We start from the raw sequence: 25,482 nt of genomic DNA, 5'->3' as shown, positions 1-25,482 counted from the left end.
TTGTAAAGATGCTAACACTTTTGAAATAGGATGTGGGCCTGGTTTGAATTAACAAGAATATTCCAGAAAAACATTTTTACCTCTTAAAGTTGCTTCACGAAAGTATATCTGTCTCAGTCTATTACAGTCAGTCAGTTGAATCATAAAGCAATGAACAAAAATAGCTGAGTCTCATATTTCATCAATAGATGGCACCAGAGTAATACATTTAACCTAATTCCTGAGTTACTGTATGTCCATGGAGGTGGTAACAATATGGCCTTCAAAACAGCCAATTCAAAACAATTGTTATTCAATTCCTCACCATTAAAAAAAAAATCAAGTGATTATGCTGATATGAGAGAGAGAGAGAAAGAAAGAAATGAGAGGAAGTGATCATGCTTAAACCTTGAAAAACCCTCTTCAATAACCTTTGCCATTTCCTCTGCAGTCCCATTGACCTGAATAATGATGGCAGTACAAAATAGCAAATAAGAGCTACAGTGATGAGACTGCTTACTTCAAACTTGAGAGATGCTCTTGCCATTGTGCTTTAATCAGACAGAGTTAAACATTTAGGGAGTAATTGTGTAGGTCACAACACCACATCTTAATTTACACATCAAAACATTAATAAAAAAAAAAAAAGGTTATGCTCCGTAAGGCCATAAATCTGTATAAAAATCAACTATAACAAGTTTAAGGGAAATTAAGAATGTGACATTATGTTTGCTTCATGGCCAAAGATACTATAAAAAATATTCTGTTTTACAGAGAGGGTCATGATTGTCCATTGATAATTACAGTTTACTTGAACAGATAGGATCTTATCAATGGATATTCAACAAATAATTACTTTTACAATCGAGTCACATCGGTTGACACTAAATTACAATCCACTTGTACAATAAAGTTTATTTCCATTCAAATTAAATGCACCATAAAAATCCCAATGCATCATAATCATTTGTGACCTAAAAGTGGACATATCTTTAAACATAATATTGTAGTGTAAGCCATTTCTTCAGAAGTATGTGGTGCAATCATCTGCGTTCAGTCCAAATAAGAAATAGAGAGCAAATTTCAATTGTTCAGTCACATCTCAAAGATCAGTGAATGGGTAGTTGACACAAAATGTATATGGACCCTTTTCTCATCAACATATTTTAGGTTTAAATGTATATACTGTAAATTTATAAGGGAAAGTGTATATTTTAGGCTCTGTAACTGGTCACCATTTTTTAACTTTTCTTTTTTAAATAGTCCTGTGATGTGACTATTTATTGAAGTACAAATGTTGCATGTAGTCCTTCAATTAATTTGAGCTCATTCATAATAATAGTAAAGGAATTAGAAAAATAGTTTAGATGGAGTATATAGAATGTCACACTGCAGGGCATGTCAACTACCCGGACAAGGAAAGAGGATTATAACCTTGAGTTGAGTGTCTAAGATCATGGGCATGGATTTACATTAGTTTTGCTTAGGTTTTATGGTAACACTTTACATTAATGTTCCCTTTGTTGGGTGTTTATAAAGGGGTTCATTAGTGACTAATAAATAATTTACAAGTGCATTATAAATCATTGATATGGGGTTATAACAACATGCATAAAATAATAATATAAGCACACTGTAGCAAAATGACACAATTCCTCCTTTAAATCTCACTATAATAAAGTATGAATAAGTGTATTTATTAAGCATTTATAACAAATAAGTTAAAATGCTCACTATTTGGCAAGTATTGCATGAAAGTCACCTTTCTATTTATGTTATGACTGCATTTCAAAAATGTTAATTGCATTTGTAAATTATTTTATAAACCCTTTATAAACGCTTAATAAAGGGAACATTAATGTAAAGTGTTTTCAGTTTTATTTTATGCAATACTTTTTGTTTTATTGACCTATTCAGGTGTCAAAAACAAAGTACACACAGCTACATCATTAGATGATAATTGAATCTGTGATACTCCAAGCACCACAGTGAGCATCTATTGCCTCTCTGAACCTTTGTCCATTATTCTCCTCAAGAGGCTTTATAGCCGTCTTATCCAGCTGATGGGTGATGCACTGTACCTAGAGCTGAATGGGCAGGGGTGCCCAACAGGGTCAGATGTTTCTGCCCTTATGCCATAGTCTTTTTTTTTTCAAATGCTCTTACTCTGTCAAACCCCCTGGGTATGTGTAAGGTTTGCAGGCTTCTTATTAAAAGACCACAGCTATAGGGGACAGAAGTCATCCACCTTAGGTTTCTGACACACCAATCAGCATCTGCGATGTCTCCTCCAGCTGACCTCTCATACAACCTTTGTAACGGGGTGGAGCATTTGAGAATGATCAGCAGCAAATGGAGATTGGTGTTGAGAGTTCTGCAGCCATCAGCCGTGCTAAGTGACCACTGTGATGAAGTGATTCTATAATCTATCATAATACCATAATCCCATGATCTTCAGACTTTGACCCTCATGAGGTCATAATGCTCCCCTTTCATTGAATAACACATGTTGGCTCTTAAGATTTCTCTAATTACAGTTCTTTGTGTTATATTTCTTCAACAAAGCACCATGTTCATTTTCAGAGATATATTAGGTAGCTTAAGCTGTACTAATTGGTGGGTTTAAAGGGGTTAAAAAGTCCCCGTAACTACTGAATCAGCTCAAAATAAGGATCCATAATTGTGATAAATGATGAATGAAAAAGCAGATTTGTATAGGTAAAGGAACAATAAAGGAATAATGAACAGATATACACAGAAATAAAGGAATCGGCTAGTTGAGCTTTTTCTTGCACTTAAATACTCACTTATAAAACTGTCCAACATAACATGAATGAATGAAACAATGAATGAAAAAAACATGCATTGCATTAAACTTTACATGCCACTATTTTATAAGCAATGGCTTGGTAACACTTTACAATAAGGTTGTATTTGTTAACATCAGTTGGCAGTAGTTAACATGGACTAACAATGAACAGTACTTTTACAGCATTTACTAATCTTGATTAATGTTCTTTTCTACACAAAAACATTTTTTGGATTAAAAGTTATATACGTTAACAATAGTTTATGTATTATAGACTACATGAACAAACAATGAGTAATTCCTATACAATATATAAAAATAACATTATTCATGATTGTTAGTTTATGATACCTAATGCATTAACTAAGGTTAATGAATTGAACCTTGCTGTAAAGTGTTACTATTTTTTTTATTTTCTTTTTTTTATATTAAACCAGTTTCTAGCAAAATACCAAATCTATTTCATGCAAAACTGAGACAATATGAATAATTTTAAAGGGTGAGGAAGAGGATGGAGGACATAAAATCAAGTTACAAAATTGCATTTATTTTTTTTATTTTTAAAAAGCCACTTAACAAAGACTTGTTCACAGTCAGTTCCTATGAAAGCTCCTTGTGGGTAGATTAGAGGGAATGGAAACAGGCCAGAGGAGGTATTATGAGGAAAAAGAATGGTATGGAATTGCATCATCTCGACTCACATTGTTTTATTTTTTTAAATAAGCTAATAAAAGCCAATAAAACACAAGTAGCTTTAGCATTAGTATGTCATTTTATTCATAATAAAACCACAGCCTTACAAAAGGTACAATCAGACTTTTGATTATGCAAGTTCTTCAGAAGAAGCACAAACAGATAGCAATCACCTACACACAAAATGATTTAATTGAAAACGCTGATCTCATTTATAATGACAGGTCATCCAAAATCCTAATGGCAACTTTTAAAACGAGTGCCTTATCTCTGCTGAAAATCTTGGTTTGGTGGATTTCTGAAATAATGTTGAGTTTCAGGCTAAGAGGGATATTTCATAACGGGCTCATTGCTTAAGGTCCAAAGTCACTGCTTTGATTCTTGCCGGGGCAAAACGTGGTGAAGCATAATCTCATATCCCCCAGCAGTTTCCCCTCATCGTCTCTAAGGTTCTTGTCAGGTAAAATAAGGCTTGGGTTATACGCCTTAAAGGTATTTTGGTTTTGCGTCAGTTCCTCTAACATGTGGCCATAAAATTTGCCTACTCACTACAATTTCAAGTCAGGTCAGGAGTAATGACTTTCATCACCGCTTAATGGATCTGGCATTGCAGGGATGAAAGCTGACATTCTCGATACACATTGCGCTCATAAGCCGTGCATGAAAAGGCTATTTTTCCCACATCTTCCTGCTAGATCATATGATTGAACAAATCAAGCGAAATGCGCTTAACGGCCAGTGTGATAGGCAATGGCTCGCCTCCATAAGACCAAAAAGCCAAGGCAGCTTAAACGGATGTGTTGTTACGATTATTTGGCCAAGTAACTTTATCCTACATTTAGATTAGCTGCTAATGACAGGGGAAATGGGCGCTTTGCAATCCAAGGAAAGTCCACATAACCCTGAAAACAACAAGCCTGTCAATCGCACCAAGGAAAAGTCTTAAGAAGTAAACCACAATTAACATATTTTAAAAGAGAGGTATGAGGAAGCTTTGGGGTAAAAAACAATTTCACAGGTGTAGTTCTATTTCTTGTATTAAACTGAACAGATCCTATGAATAAACGTAATGGATTCGAGTTTCTATAAATATTACACTTAAATACTTTTAGAAATAGGCAACATCTGGTCTGAACAAATGAATGATTATTCTGATGCAACACTATTAGTTATTCTTTCATTTTCCTTGTCTAATTCTATTTGAATAATTGGTCTTCTGTTTTTTAAATGATAACTGATTGAAAGTATCTAACCATATAAGTGAAGAAAGACTACAAGTACTCCATTTATATAATGAAAGGTCTATAGTAAACAGGCACATGAGGTGTTTAAAAATGCCTTATGTTGCCTTTCCATGACTGTTTTCCCTTTCCCTTTATTTTATCATTTACTTTTCTCTTCTACTAACGGCATACCTTTGACCTTGAATCAGGTATTTGTTACCAGATTTTTCTCTAATGCACATGGAGTGCTTCCAGAAGTGGTACCATTGCCATGTTGTGCGTGTGTGTGAATTCACCATTACCTAACAAAATAATGAATTTAAAATGTAACATGCTCTCTTAGTGCAGTAAAAATGAAGCAAAACCAGTCTCATGTAAAAGATAAATCTCCCTCTCTCATTCATTCATTAAATATAAATTTATAATACTAACATCCTTTATAATATTGAAATTATCATTGATCCTCACTGAAATACAGCTCTTTATTTTAACACATCAGCGAAAAATGGCTGCAAATCTTGTATTTGGCATATTAATAGTGCAAATCTTACACTTTCTACATAAATAGAATGCTAGAATGTGATCACAGCAGCTGGGCAGCATCGTAAAGTCTTTGATCCAGGATGATCTTGGAGTCCAAGAAAAGCAGTGAACCCCACCTATCCATGCAGAAAGCGCCTTTTCCTTTAGTGGAAGAGGTGAGCCAAAGATTCAGTCTGTGGCCCCTCTTTCCATCTTCTCCACTCAGCTGAATTTGTCCTGGATATTCATTAGGCTACTACTGGACTTGGCTCTGTTGGCTGTGGATCAGGATAATGGAATAGATTAGACCAGATTGGCAGGGGATGCAACAGAATATTTAATGCATAGCTTAACCTTGAAGTCAGAGACTTGTTCAGGTCTTTAAGAGCACAGTTTGTGAAGGATGCAAAAAAAAAAAAAAAAAAAAAAAAAAAAAAAAAATTGATCTGAGGCTGCTTGGTTAAGCACTGTCTGAAAGTGGTTGACCCTGAAGCCTAAACTAATCAAATGTACATTTGCGAGTGGGAAGCAGTGTCAGAAATGAACCTTTCCAATAAAGGAATATTCCGGGATCGATAAAAGTTACGCTCAATCGACAGCATTTTTGGCATAATATTGATTATTGCAAAAATTTATTTCTAATTTTCTTTAAAAAAAAAAGCACAAATCTGGGTTACAGTGAGGCACTTACAATGGAAGTGAACGGGGCCAATAAAGTATAGCCACAAGACCTAAACAATATCCGCGTTAATGTGATTTTAGTGTGATATAATCGCTTACTAACCTTTTCTTTGTAAAGTTATAAACAGCTTTACAGCTCAAATAATAAATACATTTTAGCAGAAGAATTAATGTAAGTGCTTTTATAAAATTATAAGCTTCACATTTCCATTTTTAAACCCTCCAAAAATTGCCACCATTCATTTCCATTGTAAGTGATTTGGTCCCATAATTTCAATTTCACAAATTCCATTTTTTCAAATGTACAGACAGCAAACACAAAGAATGCAGACATTGCCCAACCATTCAGAGGACTCTCATTACTCTGCCACCAATTAACAGAGTATAACACCTCTGCCCTTTTCCTTCAACCCTCTGCAGGGACAATTGGGATGGCTTGGTGAGTTACTCACGGTGTATGAGCTTGCGTTTCTTTTGTTCTGAGTGCAGGAAACTGCTTAAGTAGAAGATGATGGGAAGGAAGAGCATGAAGCAGGACACTGCAATGACAGGCACAATCTCCTCACGAGGGAATGAGCAACCAAACGTTTTACTCCATAACTGCCGTGTCATGTTTACCTGAGAAAAACACAAGGTGATTTGTAGGACGATTCTGATAGTTTTGTTGTTATAAACCATTAATGTCCCTCTTTCCTGCATTTCATTGCTTAATGCCTTCTAGTTTCTTTTTATCTTCTTCAAGCTGTTTGTACAGGTGTAAGAGGGTGCCATTTTACAGTTCCCACAAACCTCCAAATCGTAATAATAAACTGGCTAATAACTCAAACCTGAAGCGTGTAATTTCTGCACCACTAGTGCCGCCGAATTGAATAGCAAAAATAAACTTTGTTTTCAAACAAATAGATAGTCCTGCTAGCAACTCACGCCATTGGTCAATGTTGTACTGTCGCTCAAAACAAAGAGGAATTTTTATAGCACCACAGAGACACAGTGTTTAAAGTTTTCAAGAAAAAGAACCTACGAAATGGTTTAAAGTTGTCTCTGCATTGAAAGTATTTGACTATTGAAAACTTTACAAAAGTACAGACAGCATTCAGTATAAGCATTTTAGTTGACTCATGATCTTGCAAATATTTGGCCTATGGCAAAGCATTTTTGGTTTTCATGCAAAATACCAATACAAACATGAAATTAACAATACTATATTCTTGCTTCATAAATGTATAATCTGACTGTGTCTGAGTAAGATAGAAGGGACTGTGTATATTAGTGCATACAAAAAGACTTACTGCATCCTCTATATCAATGCAGAGTGTTTGGTTTTTCTCCATGCTGCCATAGAGCTCGTTTAACCTTTTGTATGAGCCTTTACAGTCTTTACACAATTCAGAGTAGTTCCCCTGTTTAAAAACATTGAAAATGAAAGATACTCTCATACCCAATGTCATACGATTTCAATATAATTAACTGAGCTTGTATGTGTCTAGATGAGTCACTTAATGTTACCTGATATTTCTCAAAGCAGGTCAGTGATTTATTCAGAGTAGCCATGAAGTAAATGGTATCATTGGACAGAGTCTGTTGATCTCCACTTAGACATTCTAATGAGCATAATAAATAAATAAATATTATATATATATATATATATATATATACACACACATACATACACACACACACACACACACACACACACACACACACACAGTTGTGCTCAAAAGTTTGCATACCCTGGCAGAAATTCGAAAATTGTGAAATTTTGGCTTTGATTTTGAAAACATGACTGATAATGCAATCTTTTATTTAAGGATGGTGATCATATGAAGCCGTTTATCATCACATAGTTGTTTGGCTACTTTTTAAATCATAATGATAACAGAAATCACCCAAATGGCCCTGATCAAAAGTTTACATACCCTTGAATGTTTGGCCTTGTTACAGACACACAAGGTGACACACACAGGTTTAAATGGCAATTAAAGGTTAATTTCCCACACCTGTGGCTTTTTAAATTGCAATTAGTGTCTGTGTATAAATAGTCAATGAGTTTGTTAGCTCTCACTTGGATGCACTGAGCAGGCTAGATACTGAGCCATGGGGAGCAGAAAAGAACTGTCAAAAGACCTGCATAACAAGGTAATGGAACTTTATAAAGATGGAAAAGGATATAAAGAGATATCCAAAGTCTTGAAAATGTCAGTCAGTACTGTTCAATCACTTATTAAGAAGTGGAACATTTGGGGATCTCTTGATACCAAGCCAAGGTCAGGTAGACCAAGAAAGATTGCAGCCACAACTGCCAGAAGAATTGTTCGGGATACAAAGAAAAACCCACAGGTAACCTCAGGAGAAATACAGGCTGCTCTGGAAAAAGACGGTGTGGTTGTTTCTAGGAGCACAATACTTGTTGACCCCTCTCCAAACATAGCGCTTATGGTTGTGACCATAAAGCTCTATTTTGATCTCGTCACTCCAAATTACAGTGTGCCAGAATCTGTGAGGCGTGTCAAGGTGTTGTCGGGCATATTGTAACCGGGCTTTTTTGTGACATTGGCTTCTTTCTGGCAACTCGACCATGCAGCTCATTTTTGTTCAAGTATCCTCATATTGTGCTCCTTGAAACAACCTCACCGTCTTTTTCCAGAGCAGCCTGTATTTCTCCTGAGGTTACCTGTGGGTTTTTCTTTGTATCCCGAACAATTCTTCTGGCAGTTGTGGCTGAAATCTTTCTTGGTCTACCTGACCTTGGCTTTGTATCAAGAGATCCCTGAATTTTCCACTTCTTAAGTGATTGAACAGTACTGACTGGCATTTTCAAGGCTTTGGATATCTTTTTATATCCTTTTCCATCTTTATAAAGTTCCATTACCTTGTAACGCAGGTCTTTTGACAGTTCTTTTCTGCTTCCCATAGCTCAGTATCTAGCCTGCTCAGTTCATCCAAGTGAGAGCTAACAAACACATTGACTATTTATACACAGACACTAATTGCAATTTAAAAAGCCACAGGTGTGGGAAATTAACCTTTAATTGCCATTTAAACCTGTGTGTGTCACCTTGTGTGTCTGTAACAAGGCCAAACATTCAAGGGTATGTAAACTTTTGATCAGGGCCATTTGGGTGATTTCTGTTACCATTATGATTTAAAAAGGAGCCAAACAACTATGTTATATATATGTTATATATATATATGTCATATAATCACTATACTTAAATAAAATTTTTTTTTTTTTTTTTTTTTGCATGATCAGTCCTATTTTCAAAATCAATGCCAAAATTTCACAATTTCTGCCAGGGTATGCAAACTTTTGAGCACAACTGTGTGTATATATGTATGTGTGTGTGTATATATATAACAACAACAACCATTCTCAAAATCATGTTAAATGAATCAAATGAAAGGAATATTCCGGGCTCAATACAAGTTAAATTCAATCGACAGCATTTGTGACAATATTGATTACAATAAAAATTATTTTGACTTGTCCCTCCTTTTCTATAAAAAACAAAGCCAAAATCTGGGTTCCAGTGAGGCATTTACAATGGAGGCCAATCTGTAAACGATAAAATACTCACTAAGTATAGCCACAAGACATAAACAATAGTGTTATAAAATAACTGTGTAAATTTATTTCCAATTTTACAACTTTACAGCTCAAATAATATGCAAGTTTTAACAGAAGAATTAATGTAAGTTATTTTATAAAATCATAAGCTTAACATTTCTGTCTTTAAACCCTCCAAAAATTGGCCCCATTAATTTCCATTGTAAGTGCCTCACTGTAACTTCGATTTTTGCTTCTTTTTTTTTTTTTTTAAAGAAAAGGACGGACGAGTTGAAATTATTTTGTGTGTTAATCAACATTTTGCCTCAAATGCTGTTGATTGTGCTTAACTTTTACTGAACCTAGAATATTCCTTTAAGTGAATAAGTCATGACATTACAGGAAGGCTAATCAAATTTCTTCATTGTGCCTTTCCGTGTGAAATTCTAAACCCAAATGACTTTCTTTCTAATGCGGAACACAAAAGGAGAAATTTTAATGAATATCTTAGTATATTCAAATAAATAATAATAATATAACCGAAGTCCATGTAACTCATGTATCATATTCCAAGTCTTCTTATAACATATGATAGGTTTTGGTGAGAAATAAAAAATAAAAAAAAGTGAAAATCTTGATGTTCATTTTGCGTTCATGAGTGCTTGAGAGAAGCTTATTCACAAAACCATATCATATGTCTTAAGGAGACTCAGAATATAACAAATAGGTCAAGATGCATGGGCAACTTTTAGAGTACTTTTGCATCCTTTATGAAGCTTGAAAGTGAATCTCTATCCACTGCCACTGTATTGAAAAGACAGACAGGGATATTCATTTTAATTCTCCTTATGTGTTCTGCAGAAGAATTAAATTGATATGGGTTTAGAATGACAAGTTTAGTAGAATAACAGAATTGCAATTTATTTTTTTTCAAAGCTGTGAGGCATAGACTTGCAGTCTCTTCAATGGACTGTACTGTTTTAAGTGTTTTGTATCATTCCACTAAGGAAACAAGTAAAAAAAAATCTCTCCAAAAAATGTTGGTTTACAAATAAACTCCAGAAAACAAAAGCTGTTAAAATGTAGATGTGAACTAGGACATACAGTGCATGCCATTGTAGAGACTGCATGTCTATTCCTCATAGCCTCATTTTCATTCACGTCCAAAATCAAATATGGCACTACTGTGAATACGGTCTAGGAAAAATACTTTAGAAAGGTCAGTTGTAAGGTCTCAGTGACACTTTAGAAATGACAATTAAGTAAACGCACACCTTAGATTCAGAGGTGCAAGTAATGGCAAAAATTATAAATAAATAAAATAAAAGAGTATAACTGCACAACTCAAAATAAAGGCTAATTTATTAACCAATGTTTCAGCTATCAGCCTTTTTCAAGGTATAATTTCATCACATTGGAAGTCAGCAATTACCAACAGGTGAAGACGATTACATCATAATAGAAGTTTCTCATTGGCTAACAAGCATGTCAGTTTTTTAAACTACATTTAAAACTAAAAAAAAAACAACAAAAAAAAACACACACACACACACACACACAAAAACAGCCAGATCATGGAGAGTAATCCCGTCACACATTCTATTATGATGTAAATCATTTTCACCTGTTGGTAATTGCTGACTTTATATACAGTATGTTTGTTTTTCTATTGTGATAAAATTATACATTGGAAATGGCTGATAGCCGAAACATTGGTTAATAAAATAATCCTATATTTTGAGTTGTGCAGTTATACTCTCTTTCTTTCTAGGTCTCAATGACACATCATAATGCAAGCTCTAACTGAACCTACAATATTTTAGGCTGTGACACGTTACTTACGTTTGCATCCTGCTGATGTCCAAATCTCATCTAAATTGCTGTAAAGGTTATAGAGCAGCATCAGCCTATCAGAACGCATCAGGCTGTCATGGCAGCTGACATTTCCAGGACCCGGCTATGAAGACAACACATAATCAGACTGAAATTATTTTTGTATTTATTACACTGGCGGCCAAAAGTTTGGAATAATGTACAGATTTAGCTGTTTCAGAAGGAAATTGCTACTTTCACGAAAATGGCATTCAACTCATCACAAAGTATAGTCAGGACATTACTGATGTAAAAAACAGCACTATCACTATTTGAAAAAAGTCATTTTTGATCAAATCTAGACAGGCCCCATTTCCAGCAGCCATCACTCCAACACCTTATCCTTGAGTAATCATGCTAAATTGCTAATTTGGTACTAGAAATTCACTTGCCATTATATCAAATACAGCTATTTGGTTCATTAAATGAAGCTTAACATTGGGGGGCAGTGGTAGCTCAGCAGTTAAGGCTCTGGGTTACTGATCAGAAGGTCAGGGGTTCAAGCCCCAGCACCGCCAAGGTGCCACTGTTGGGCCCTTGACCCTATCTGCTCCAGGGGCGCCATATCATGGCTGATCCTGCACTCTGACCCCAGCCTAGCTGGGATATGTGAAAAAAGAAGAATTTCACTGTATATGTGCAAATGTATAATGTGTGATAAATAAAGAAAATTATTAATTAAATTATTATTAATTAATTATTATTATAATTACATTGTCTTTGTGTTTGTTTTTGAGTTGCCACAGTATGCAATAGACTGGCATGTCTTTGGGACAATATTAGGTCAAAAATAGCAAAAAAAGAAACAGCTTTCTCTAGAAACTCAATCATTGTTTTGAGGAATGAAGGCTATACAATGCTTGAAATTGCCAAACAACTGAAGATTTCATACAAAGGTGTACACTACAGTCTTCAAAGACAAAAGACAACAAGGACAGAAAGAGATGTGGAAAGCCCAGATGTACACCTAAACAAGAGGATAAGTACATCAGAGTCTCTCGTTTGAGAAATAGATGCCTCACATGTCCTCAGCTGACAGCTTCATTGAATTCTACCCGCTCAACACCAGTTTCATGTACAACAGTAAAGAGAAGACTCGGGGTGCAGGCCTTATGAGAAGAATTGCAAAGAAAAAGCCACTTTTGAAACAGAAAAACAAAAAGAAAAGGTTAGAGTGAGCAAAGAAACAGACATTGGACCACAGATAATTGGAAAAGAGTGTTATGGATCTTAACCCCATTGAGCTTTTGTGGGATCAGCTAGACTGTAAGGTGCGTGAGAAGTGTCAGACAAGACAGCCACATCTATGGCAAGTGCTACAGGAAGCGTGGGGTGAAATGTTACCCAGGTATCTGGACAAACTGACAGCTAGAATGCCAAGAATCTGCAAAGTTGTCATTGCTGCATGTGGAGGATTTTTTGATGAGAACTCTTTGAAGTAGTTTAAGACGTTCTGAACATTTTTTTTCAAATTGTAATAGTAATGTTTCACATTATTAATGTCCTGACTATACATTGTGATCAGTTGAATGCCACTTTGGTGAATAAAAGTACCAATTTCTTTCCATAAGAGCAAAATCTGTACATTATTCCAAACGTCTGGCCACCGGTGTAATTCATGACTGACTTATTTACAGTAACAAGAAACAAATGTGTCTACAATGACAAAAAAAGCATACAATGTGATGTCATGACAACAGCTTTCCATAGCTGTTGTTTTATTAACAAAAATAGTGCAATGAGAATAGGACAATGATATATAACTATTTTAATTGCCCTTATTTTATTTAAAAACAACTTTAAACGTGCTTTAAGCTCACTAACACAGTCCAGTCGTCTGTGCCAGGCCTGTTGTAATACACAGACCACACACAATCACGAGACATAAGTGCATGTGACCAGCCGGTGGAAATTATGTCAAACACCCTTCAAACATGTAAGAACATCTATAGGCCTGAAACTGAACACTGGTTTGGCGTTATATGACGACAATTCGAACAAATTCCACTTCCAACTAGCACTTACCTGGTCAGATGAGATATTTGTATATATTTCCTCCAGACTGTTGAAGCCAGTGTAACAGTTCTGACAGATTTTGACGGGTCGTGCATAAGTCACAAGACAGTTCGCATAAATCACGTAGCGTTCACCAAAGATGCGGAACAGTTTAATGCAATGTTCGTTAACCTCCAAGTCCTCTGGAAAGTTAGATGAAAGACTGAGAGAGTAGAAAAATCCCAAACTGTTCGCTTGGAAAACAGGTGACATGGGAATGACTGGTGTGGGAAGCTTTAGTGCACCTTCGCCACTCATCTCCGGTGGGTAAACAGAGCATTTAACAACTGTAATTTGAATAGTCGCCCATCCTACAAATAGACACGATACTATAAATGCAAATTTCGTACAAAAACCCATATCTTTTTTTTTATCCCAAATAGTACAACACGCTGCTGCCTTTCCAGACTCTGCACACTTCCTGTTTCTTTCTTTTCCGACATCTCGGTCACATGGCTACGGTAATCTCGCGATGGACGGGATTTCAACTGACTGTCAAACCTGTAATGTCCAAAGTGATGCGTCTTATCAAACAAAGTTGAGTGCTTTAAAACCCCATATAAACCATTTCTAGACGGTCTATTTTAATTATTTTAAGTTTAAAAAATGGCGTTGCTATAAAATGGATATCATATAGGGTATATGAGTGACGCACTTTTATTTATTTATTTATTTTACTGTTTTTATTGTATTTATGTGGATATTGTTTGTAATGTTTTTAAAATAAAACGTTGTTTATATAATATAAAAAGTTATATAACATAAAAGCTTGTTTGGAAAAAAGTAATGCATCTGTTCTGTATACAGTCGCGCTCTCTCTCTCTCTCTCTCTCTCAAGAAACATACATTTTACTGTTTATAAAATGTGTATTGTTAATACAAATTTAACAGACTAAATGGCTGTAAAATAAGTCTAATATTACTTTCGTCAGATTTTGATCATGGTCAATTTTCTAGTCCTTTTTTTATCACTATTAAAGGAATATTCCGGGTTCAAAACAAATTAAGCTCAATCTACAGCATTTGTGGCATAATGTTGACTACCACCAAAAAATAATTTCAACTCGTCCATCCTTTTCTTTAAAAAAAGCAAAAATCGAGGTTACTGTGAGGAACTTACAATGGAAGTTAATGGGCCCAATTTTTGGAGGGTTTAAAGGAAGAAATATGAAGATTATAAATTTAGAATTGTACCTACATTCATTCTTCTATCAAAACTTGTGTATTATTTGAGCTGCAATGTTGTTTAAATTTGTACAGTCGTTTTAGGGTTTTAGGATTTCTTGACATTATATTGTCATGGCAACAAAGTTGTAAAATTTGATATAACTTTACGCAGAAAAGATTAGTAAGTGATTTTATCACACTAAAATCATGTTTGCGCTCATATTGTTTATATTTTGTGGCAATACTTTTCAAACAGTGTTCATTTAAAGGTTAACAGATTGGCCCCATTCACTTCCATTGTAAGTACCTCACTGTAACCCAGATTTTTGCTTTTTTTTTAAAGAAAAAGGGAGGCAATTCAAAATTAGTTTTTGTAGTAATCAATATGATGCCACAAATGCTGTCGATTGAGCTTAACTTGTATTGAGCCTGAAATTTCCTTAATAGGGCCTACTCTAAATTCTATTAAAGGAATATTCTGGGTTCAATACAAATTAAGCTCAATCGACAGCATTTGTGGCATCATATTGATTACTACAAAAACTAATTTAGAATTGTCCATCATTTTCTTTAAAAAAAGCAAAAATCTGGGTTACAGTGAGTACTTACAATGGAAGTGAATGGGGCCAATCTGTTAACCTTTAAATAAATAAAAATAAATAAAATACTGTTTGAAAAGTATTGCCAAAAATGTAAACAATATGCGTGTAAACATGATTTTAGTGTGATAAAATCACTTACTAACATTTTCTGTGTAAATTTATATGCAATTTTACAACTTTGTTGCCATGGCGACTTAACACCTTAAATACTAAAACCCTAAAACGATCATAAAAAAGACGATTTAAACAACTTTACAGCTCAAATAATACACAAGTGTAAACAGAAGAACTAATTTAACATCTTTTATAACATTATAAGCTTCACATTTCTGTTTAAAAACCCTTCCAAAAATTGGCCTCTTTCACTTCCTTAGTAAGTGCCTCACTGTAACCTCGATTTTTGCTTCTTTCTTCTTTCATTGTGATAGGCTAATCAACATTATGCCACAAATGCGTTCGACTGAGCTTAATTTATATTAATCCCGGAATATTCCTTTAAGAGTTGAGGTCACTGCATGCTGCTGTGCTGCTGACTGCCCAGGAAACATAGAACATTCCCCCAACGTTAGCATACAGTTCAAGTTTTATTGGAAACCAATTTCTAATGTTTTAGGAACGTTCGCGTTCTATTTCTTCTAACCGTTTATATAACGTTCTGAGAACGTTGCAGGGAGGTTTTTGTGTGGCAACTTAAAAATAACTTATACAGAAGCTTCTCTAATGGTTGTTATTTTAAGGTTTTATTTTTATAACCATAAGCTAACCTTCCCAGAACGTTGCAGGAAGGTTTTAATTGTAGTTGGACTGACTAAACACACAACTCTACATTTTATAAACGCAAAAACTTGATTTCTGTCAATGAAATAATCATTAACAGTCGCTAAGATTAAACAGCATATGTAACTATATATTTCGTACTTTATACTTTTTTATGTTCTTGTTTACTTTGTGTGTGGAGAAGCATAGCATCTTCTATTTTCTCATCACGCAGCCCCGGTTTTTGACACAGCGTGCAATTTTCGAATGTGTGAGCGCGCGCGGCCAAAAAAAATAATAAAATATAATTACGGAGTCAACTTAAACGATATGGGCTCCGATTCTGATTGTGTTAATTGTCGCATACCCTCGAATCACGCCACTGCAGTCAATGGTCTTTAATGTGAAATTAGTGCCTCTTGATAACTTGCAGTCCGCGGCAATTCTGCAGTCATGAGAGCCTGATGGAAATGGAGGACTCAAAATGTCTCGCATTAAGGGCTATTCTACTGCGCGAGCTGATGTCTGAGGGTAAATTCGCAGGTTTTATGTCGTGGATTGTGGCATTAGCTCTCCACTACTAGTGTAGCAGCTCTGTTATTGTGATAGCCTTAAATTGGATGATCCAAGTCATACCCCTCCCCCAGCAGCTGATTCCAGCGGTTTGCAAGCAGAGAGTTTATGAAAGTAGTATTATTCAAAATATTTGGTTATCACCACTGCGATACCAGGCAGTGAATGACGTTAATGGTGAAAATAAGCCTATAGTTTTACATGGGGAAAACATAGAAATCAGTTTATTGATCAGTGTGAAACTAATCAGGCTTTATGCTGGTTTTCTTACAGGTAGGCCTACAATTACCAAGTGCATTAAGGGCTTCATTTGAATGCACAACGCAGACAGAGGAAATTGAGCGAGGACAAAAATCACTAATTAGCCGGTGAAAGTGAAGAATCTTCATCGACTGGAGAGCTCTTAAGCAAGAGGATAAGCCTGGGTAACTTTGTTTAAATTTTTGAAAATTATAAAAGTGGGTGGCTCACGATTGTCCTAATGAAATTTTAAATCGAAAAAGCAGGCTTTCAAGGAACTACAAGAGACACTGATTTCATGGATCAGCACCATCACAATCATTTCTGAGGCACAGAGGATGTGACGACATTTTCTCGGGATCAGTTATTTTTGTTCTTCCAATTAGGCGTTTAAAATAAAATAGCCGAAAACAAGTTGCTACCATCTATTTTATATTCCATCTAAATAAAATGAAAATTAAGATGACATTAGTGCAGAACTAAATTTGCAAATTTGATTGTCTCCTCAAATCACTTCAGGGACATTATGCTTAAATGAATATTCCGGGTTCAATAAAAGTTCATTTGACAGCATTAGTGGCATAATGTTGAATACTAAAAACAAAAAAACAAAAAAAAAAAAACTTCTCCCTCCTTTTCTTTAAAAAAGCACAAATCTGGGTTACAGTAAGGCACTTACAATGGAAGTGAATGGGACCAATCCGTAAACGATAACATTTCAAATGTATGGCCATAAGACATAAACAGTATGCATGTTAAAATGATTTTAGTGGTAAAATCGCTTACTAACCTTTTTTTTTTTTTTTTTTTTTTTTGTAAAGTTATATCATATGTCTACCAAGTTTACAACTTTGCTGCCATGACTATGTAACATGTTGACAAATAAGAATTTAATCTGCACTGTAAAAAATGGCAGCTGTGGTTGCCAGAATAATTATGTAAAACATACAGTGAACATGTAAACAGCTTTACAGAACAACCTGAACATTTTACAGTTTAAAACTGTTGTAATTAAGCTTCTGAAACTGTAAATATCAGCTTTTTACTTTATAAGGTATTGTTAATCAACGTAAAAATTACAGAAGAGCACATGATGACATGATGTACACCAATAGTGGCTCTTCCAGGAGCAATGACCAATACACATGTAGAGACTCAGTGTCACTCACACAAACACTAAACACCATCAGGGTAACACATGTGAAATTTAAATAATGCAGTAAACATTAAACTACATCAAATATAACACAGAATCAGTATGTAACTGATATTAAAAATAAGAAGAAACATAACTATTCCCATCAAATATAATGAAATATAATGGGTCATGCAGGGAGTTGTGGGAATGCACGATTATTAATTTTTTAATTGTAATTTTAACAATAATTTACTGTAAAAAGTACATGTAATCTCTTGTTAAACATAGTGTACATTTTTACCATTAATTATACAGGAAAATTATACTTTCTAAAAAAATTAATTTTTACAAAATTTTATTGCAAAAACTACTGTATTGTCTTAAAATATATTGCAAGTTTTTACTGTATATTTTACAGTTAATACTCATTAATCAATTAACGTTTTTTTTCTGTAGCATTTTTACAGTCTTTTACCATTAAAATTACAGACATTTTTTTTTTACAAAAATTGGCCCCATTCACTTCCATTGTATAAGTGCCTCACTGTTATCTCGATTTTTTTTCTTTCTTCTTCTTCTTCTTCTTTTTTAAGAAAAGAGGGACGAGTCTAAATTAATGTTTGTGGTAATCAACATTATGTCACACATGCTGTCGATTGGGCTTGACTTCAACTGAACCAGGAATATTCCTTAAATAAGACAGGAGAGAATGATTAGAAAAGGCGCTTGGTGGCTAAAAAGTTTGGTGCATATGTTATAACACAATGACTTTTTAATAAGTCTTACAAATAAAATAAATTAAGGAAAAAGGTTGGTTTAGTCTCTTTTTCATGTACGCTATTATTCATCAAGTTTCTATAACTTTGCTATAGCTTTGTAATTCGTGACATCGACTACAAGCGACCAGTTAAGGGTTTTCTAAAATCGGTGCGCTTTTAGCCTTTAGAATAAACTTGGCTCCCTCCCGAAATAGGAGAGAGAGGAGCTGAAGTTATGCAGAAGTTATTCTCCGTTCTTTAGGCCGTCCCTAATTCCACAAAACCGCGTTCCTTTATGCGAGGACTGTGCCTCTTTTCTTGTTTTGCGCTGCCTATACAACATAAAGTCAGACTGCATTTAATGCTTATGCGGGATGTGAGGGGGATTTTGCAAATGCGAGGCCCCCTTTCGCTGAAATATTGCTCTCTAAACGTCTTGTGAGTCTACCAACCCAAAGCGACCCCAGATTCTCCCCCCGGTGTCTGACTCGAATGACAAACCAGCCCGATTTCACTGCATCGCTGGGAAATGTTGAGGCTGATAATAGAGATTTCGCTTTCATTTTTTACGGTTGACTTGGTTATTGTTGCTTTTCTTTTGCCATGATTCCTTCCAGGGATTAGGCCTGACTTCCCCACTAGCAGCGGCCAAAGTAGCCAGAACTGGGGATGACAACTGATGAGGATCAAGGCTTGGGCTATTCTGCCCTCTGAGAGCCAACGTGAACTGAGAAGAGCTGGACAGGAGAAAAGCCCTTAGACAGGAGAAACACGCTCTCAATGTTCAATGAAAGGATGCCCCTAAATAGCATAAAGAGCCCTGCGGCCTAATTAATTACTCCTAACTTTCTCGTTAAAAACTTGAATGTAAGGACCTCACTAATTTGCATGATATAAATGGCGGACATGACTGTCCCAAAATAAAAAATAAAAAAAATTAAATAAAAAAAAAAATATATATATATATATATATATATATATATATATATATATATATATATATATATATACATACAAGACTTGGATTTGCATTCTTGAAAAAATAAAAATAAAAATAAAAAATCAGTAGACAAAAAACTGAAAGCACAAATTGTTAAAATTTGATGCGAAGGAGCTTTAAATAGTAGCCTACATGCCACTGAAGAGACTAAGTATATTCCTCACAGCCTCGTTTTCATTCCCGTCAAAAATTACCAACCTAACAGGGAAGGTTACAACAACATTGGCTAACATTATATAAAGGTTACGGACAAACGTTGTTAAAACAACATGAATGGAACATCCTTATGACATTTTTAGTATAAGGAACATCCATATAATGTTATTAGATGAATCGTGATATGTCGTAGTACAATTATCAAACCGTTAAGACTGCGATTTAATTAAATAAATAGTCTGCATGCGCTTCTCACTGCGCTTGATGTATGTGTGCAGCGCCTTTGAATATAAAGGTCCAGGAATATAGTTTTACTTAGTTTTTCCGCATTTCGGATTAAGATCGCACCCGGATGGCTGCGTTGCCCTTCAGAATATAGTCTTTTGACTGAGCGGATACAAACGCGTTCAACGCATGCACAGTATGAAGGCTTTGTGATACTCTTTTAGTACAGTGAATGGCAGGCTTATGCAGCAACAATGTGCACAGATGAGAACTGGCCACGTATCGAGAAATGTGGGCTGGAGGCGTACAGTCTGTGAGACTGTGCTGATGACGGAACATATACTGTGCGCGTTCTGATCAGCAATGCAGACAACCAAAGAATACTTTGGCCTTAATGAGCTGAGCAAGTTAAATTTACAGCACTCTAGATTCAATAATTGCACATTTGTGTAATTCCAAATACGCTTGGCTGCTAAAAGTTACAATGAAAATTTAAAGTAACCTCATAACACTGGGTTTTTGTGGACAAAAGAGTGAATGAGAGCATTTCTCTGCAGAAATATCTTCCTTCAGTGTACTGCCAAAATAAAAGCTTCCGCTAAAGGCCGCATAGCTATGTCACATGCAGGTTAAGAAAATATTACATAACTGTTATATAATAACAATAATAATAATGACAATAACCTACACACTCACAGCAAATTCGTAAGGATTCATATGACTTTTCTAAAATTGGCTAATTGGTATGATATCCTACCACTTTCACTACAGCCAATGAGGTCACTGGACATGGTTTCCATCTAATATGTGACAATTAGGGCAGTGGTAGCTCAGCGGTTAGGGCTCTGGGTTACTGATCAGAAGGTCGGGGGTTCAAGCCCCAGCACTGCCAAGATGCCACTGTTGGGCCCTTGAGCAAGGCCCTTGACCCTATCTGCTCCAGGGGTGCCGTATCATGGCTGACTCTGCACTCTGACCCCAGCCTAGCTGGGATATGTGAAAAAAAGAAGAATTTCACTGTATATGTGCAAATGTATAATGTGACAAATAAAGAAAATTATTTAAAAAAAAAATTATTACTTGCTTCTGTCACACACAACAGCTTCATATCATGTTTACACACTTTGATGGGTTAGGTTTAGATAAGGGGTTTGGGTAAGGGTATCATATTAATAAGTATGTCCTTAACGCCTCGTGCGCGAAACTCGCGCTTACTTCCGCATTAGACATCTGGGCAGTTGCACATGATGAAATCATACAAATTTATATGAAAGAACTTGTACGAAATCATACGAAATAGCCAACTCTTAAAATATGTACGCATTTTAATGAGACTGGGTTGATATAATGCGAAGATGATGTGAATCTGTTTTCGTTCCCTTCTATGTTTCACTGTATTTTCTTTATTTATTTAGTCTTTTTTTTTTTCTTTTTTTTTTTTTAAGTGGACTCAAATGTGAACACCCTTTACTGAACAGTATTTCTATTGGCAGTAGTTTTTACATTTTGAGGAACGTTCAACTGACATTAAGAAAACAATTTTTCATTTTCCCACAGCCATTTTCATGATCCCACTACATTGTACAATGTAACATTTGGAAAACATTTTAAGAACATTTAAGTTAGCTGGACAGCTAAAGATGGAGTTACTTTGAATAAGGTCTATACAGGCAACTTACCTTTCAAAGGAGATATTTCATTTACCCTATTTGAAAATAAAACTGCCTTGTTAGAAAGGAATATGTCTTCTCAAAAAGCACAAAGCACTTTTTATTTGTCCACCCAGTGAAAACTTTGTGGATTGTGTTAATTGATTTACTATTAAAACCTTACCAATTTGTTGTTGCAAAACTTATTGGTAGCACTAAACAATGATGTTTCGAGTTTGTCTCCCTCAACTAGACATGTCAACAATTTGTGAAGAAGTTAATCTTTGTTGAATGTGTTGTGCTCCACTGTCGGCCCGCTTGGCTCACAGATCCAACAAACAGACGGGATAATTATCAAACATGTAGCTGGCGAGCTCGATACACAATGCAGCATTGACTTCCTCACTGTTGGCTACTTCTGTGGAGCACCAAGGCGTGGCCATCGCTCCACACAAGTCAACCCAGGCATCGTTCACCCGGAACGGGAGGCAAGGACGTCTTGTTTCATAACAAGACACGATGCTGACTTCTTTCAGCTCCAGCGAACTGGATATAAAACCTGGCTGACAACCACCAGCACAGGCCAAGCAGTGAGGGAAAAGGGGTGCATGGTTAACTTTCTCTGGGAAACAGAGCTGTTGTTTCATCCCAGAATTTCACATCAGTTTAGAGTGTAGCCTACTAAGTGCACTTAAAGAGAGCCAGGGACTTTTATTAACTGGGAGGAACACCAGACAGGGGATAGGCCTACAATATTTTTTGTAACCATGTATCAAATTTATGTTTGCACATGACTCAAACTACATGTTAGCAACACTGGCCCAAATATTTGGGGGGGTTGGCGTCTGACAGCTTCCTGTGATATCGCCAAATGAAACACCCCCTTACAATTCCTTGTTAGTTGCCAACTATGAACTTTTTTTGCCCTGAAGAGCAGTTTAGTGCAAGCCGGCTCTCATTCACTGCCTGGCTTTTGTGGGCCGCCCTCACTTTCATTCCTCTGTGCGTTACACCAATTAAAGGAGGATGTGCAGCAACTGTAATGGCCCGAAGAGTGATTGTTTTTGACAAGCAACAAAACACATACTAGATCCTCCCCTCCGATTAGGAAGACCAGGGGAGGGTGCATTTTAGGGGAGGTAGTGCTCAGCCCAGTCAGTGCATGAACTATGAGAGAAGGGATCTGGCCTTTAGGAGAAGGGTTTTTTTTTTTTTTTTTTTTTGCTCACAAAGACTGGCCATGTCAAAAGGAGGACAGAGAGATACCCCCCCCCCCCCCCCCCAACCCCACCATTATCCACATTGCTCAAAATTTTACTACCACCTGCTTTTATACAAGAGTCAGCATCTAGAAGCTATACACCCACTTAGCACTTTATAAGGAACACCTGTACACCTACATATTCATGCGATTATCTAATCAGCCAATTGTTTGGCAGCAGTGTAATTCATAAAATCATGCAGATACGGGTCAGAAGCTTCAGTTAATGTTCACATCAACCATCAGAATGGGGAAAAATGTGATCTCAGTGATTTCGACCGTGGCATGATTGTTGGTACCAGATGGCTTGTTTGAGTATTTCTGTAACTGAATGCAAAAGGGTTATGCAGATTCTGATATCAATAGGAGGGTATGTAAGCATCAAATAAGAGAGCAGCTAGGGTTTGTGTGAAGAGGACAAACCAACTAAAATACTTTTTTGGAGGAAATTCCCCTGTGTGACCTGTAATGTTAGCCAGTGAGATAGGCTATTCATTGTAAAGTGAACTGTTTCATTAAACCACTAAAGCACTTAGAGCCCTCCCTGAAAAAACCTGACTGTCAGACAGTTGCCATCTAATTCTGCACAACTCCAATTTTTGCATGTCAATAGAACTGAAACTTGAGGGCTGGATCAAAACTAATAAAATGAAATGTGTCATTACTCCAATCGAAAATGTCTGAACACATTTTTTTATAAATGGATAGGAACTCAACTTCTTTGTTCATATTAATGGATACTAAACACTGTTTGATTTTCAGTATCATGATGTGTTCGGATTACTAATCACATACAGATAAAACACGGAAATAAAAACAAAATTCTCTGGGCACTGACAGAAATGTGTCTCATAAATCAGTTTGAACAGAGCTACCACACCAGTTCATGCCTTTGTAGGCATGAATTATCAAGCCAAAAGTAATTCTGGGAGGTTTACTATACAGAATTTACATACAGATGAGTATGATACCTTATAGATTCAAAATGTTTTTCAACTTAATTAATTTTAGCCAAATGACATTAGTCAATGGTAATTAACCAAGAAGCAATGCATTGAAGCAAATCCACTGACTTTAGAAAATAATGGAAAACAGATGCTAGGAAAAAGAAGGCTCTGATCAGCTGGGGTGTGTAAGCATTCTGGTCCTTTAGAGAGAAAGCTTTGGCCCAGATGCAGCCATGTTAACTTTGAGTGGCCCCCATAGCTGAAGACCACCCCCCCACCACACACACACTCTTCCCAAGCCCCCAGGTTGCCTTTGCATGACATCATCGTTGAAGCATGCCCCCCAAGCCCCTGTGAATCTCCCCATCCTTATTCCCATTGAGCCTCTGCAACCCATACGTTTCTTTCTGTCCCTCTCCTTTTTTCTCTCCTTCTCTTTCTCTTCCTCCTCTCCTTCCACCAATCCCCTCCCTTTTTCCTTAACCAGGAGAAGGCATTGTTTGGGGTGAGGGCCTGATCAAAAAACGCAGCCCGCCCAAACTGCGGCCTTTCTGTAAATTCAATAAGCCCACCTTAAAGATTTGCCTAATTAATGGATGACATCTTTGGCTAGAGGAGAGGCGAGGTATTTTGCTCGGGCTCGCTCATTGTTGGCCTCCTAATTAACTTTCCCAGGTCAGCCCCGGGTCTCAGCAACCTGGGAGAGAAGAGCTTCATTGTAAGAGGAGTTGTAAACTTACTTTTTTTGCCTCGGCACTTAAAAGGGAAAGCAACTATAGGGAACAGAAAATATCCTATTTAAGGTCTTTGTGAGTGAACTGCCTGCACATGGTCCAATAAAGGAAGTCTTTTTAAATAAGCGTTCATGGTCCTCCCCACAGTCCTCCTCTCCTCTCCCCTCCCTCTCTCCTCTCCTCTCCTCTCCTCTCTTCTCTTCTCTTTTCCTTTTTGGAGCAATGCAGAAAGGTTATGAATGATAGTTTGGGGTCTAAGGAGTGAAGGGCAAGGGCCAGTCTTCTGTGTACCATTTGTGTTTGAACCTTTTGAGAAAGTCTGAGTATGGGGGGGTTACTTTCTAGACTTTCTTGTCAGTTTGACAACTGTATGATTATCATTTCTCACTACGAAGACAAAAAAAATCTACGTTTTAAATGTTACCGTTATTACACTTATTGGACTATAGCCTTATTATCTCCTTCAATTAGGCCACCTACCAGCCAGACACACTCTCTTCCCCACAGCCTACAATGGCAACAGTGATGTGGGGTCAATGTTGTCAACGGCTGCAATTTACATATATGGAACATATGAATATCATTAATCGCCACCAGGGAGCTTAAAGAACATAACGTCAGTCATGGAGAATGAACATAATAACAACACAAATCATTATTTTGGAAAACAAAGAATCACTCAGTTACACCTTATTCTCCCACACCCCCGTCCACCCTGATATCGTCTCACCCCCCCCGTCTGATCCCAAAAATTAAGCCTCCACATGTGATGAGTGGGGTGTGATCTTCCCACAGTCAGTGAGGCCAGCTTCAGCATCATTCATGTCTGGCCTGCTATTTAAGATATTTTCCTTTTCTTTGACAACATCCAGTGTCCCAAAGGCCCAAACTTCTCATA

At 36.3% G+C, this 25,482-nt stretch overlaps 1 protein-coding gene across 1 annotated transcript; it reads right to left on the bottom strand.

Annotated features, from left to right (window-relative positions):
• Positions 1-3,541: 3,541 nt before the first annotated feature.
• Positions 3,542-13,836, bottom strand: LOC127410446 (osteopetrosis-associated transmembrane protein 1-like). The gene is made up of 6 exons (XM_051645723.1): positions 13,349-13,836; positions 11,294-11,408; positions 7,414-7,508; positions 7,197-7,307; positions 6,360-6,525; positions 3,542-5,504 (listed from the first exon to the last, which is right to left on the bottom strand). Exons 1-6 carry the CDS (start codon positions 13,736-13,738, stop codon positions 5,449-5,451), a joined length of 933 nt encoding a protein of 310 aa, XP_051501683.1. The 5' UTR covers positions 13,739-13,836; the 3' UTR covers positions 3,542-5,448.
• Positions 13,837-25,482: the final 11,646 nt, after the last annotated feature.

The sequence above is a fragment of the Myxocyprinus asiaticus genome, chromosome 19, assembly GCF_019703515.2.
Source record: "Myxocyprinus asiaticus isolate MX2 ecotype Aquarium Trade chromosome 19, UBuf_Myxa_2, whole genome shotgun sequence".
In the NCBI taxonomy this organism is placed as follows: Eukaryota; Metazoa; Chordata; class Actinopteri; order Cypriniformes; family Catostomidae; genus Myxocyprinus; species Myxocyprinus asiaticus.
The sequence above is the reverse complement of the archived record's forward strand: the minus strand, read 5'-3'. Positions and strand labels throughout refer to the sequence as shown.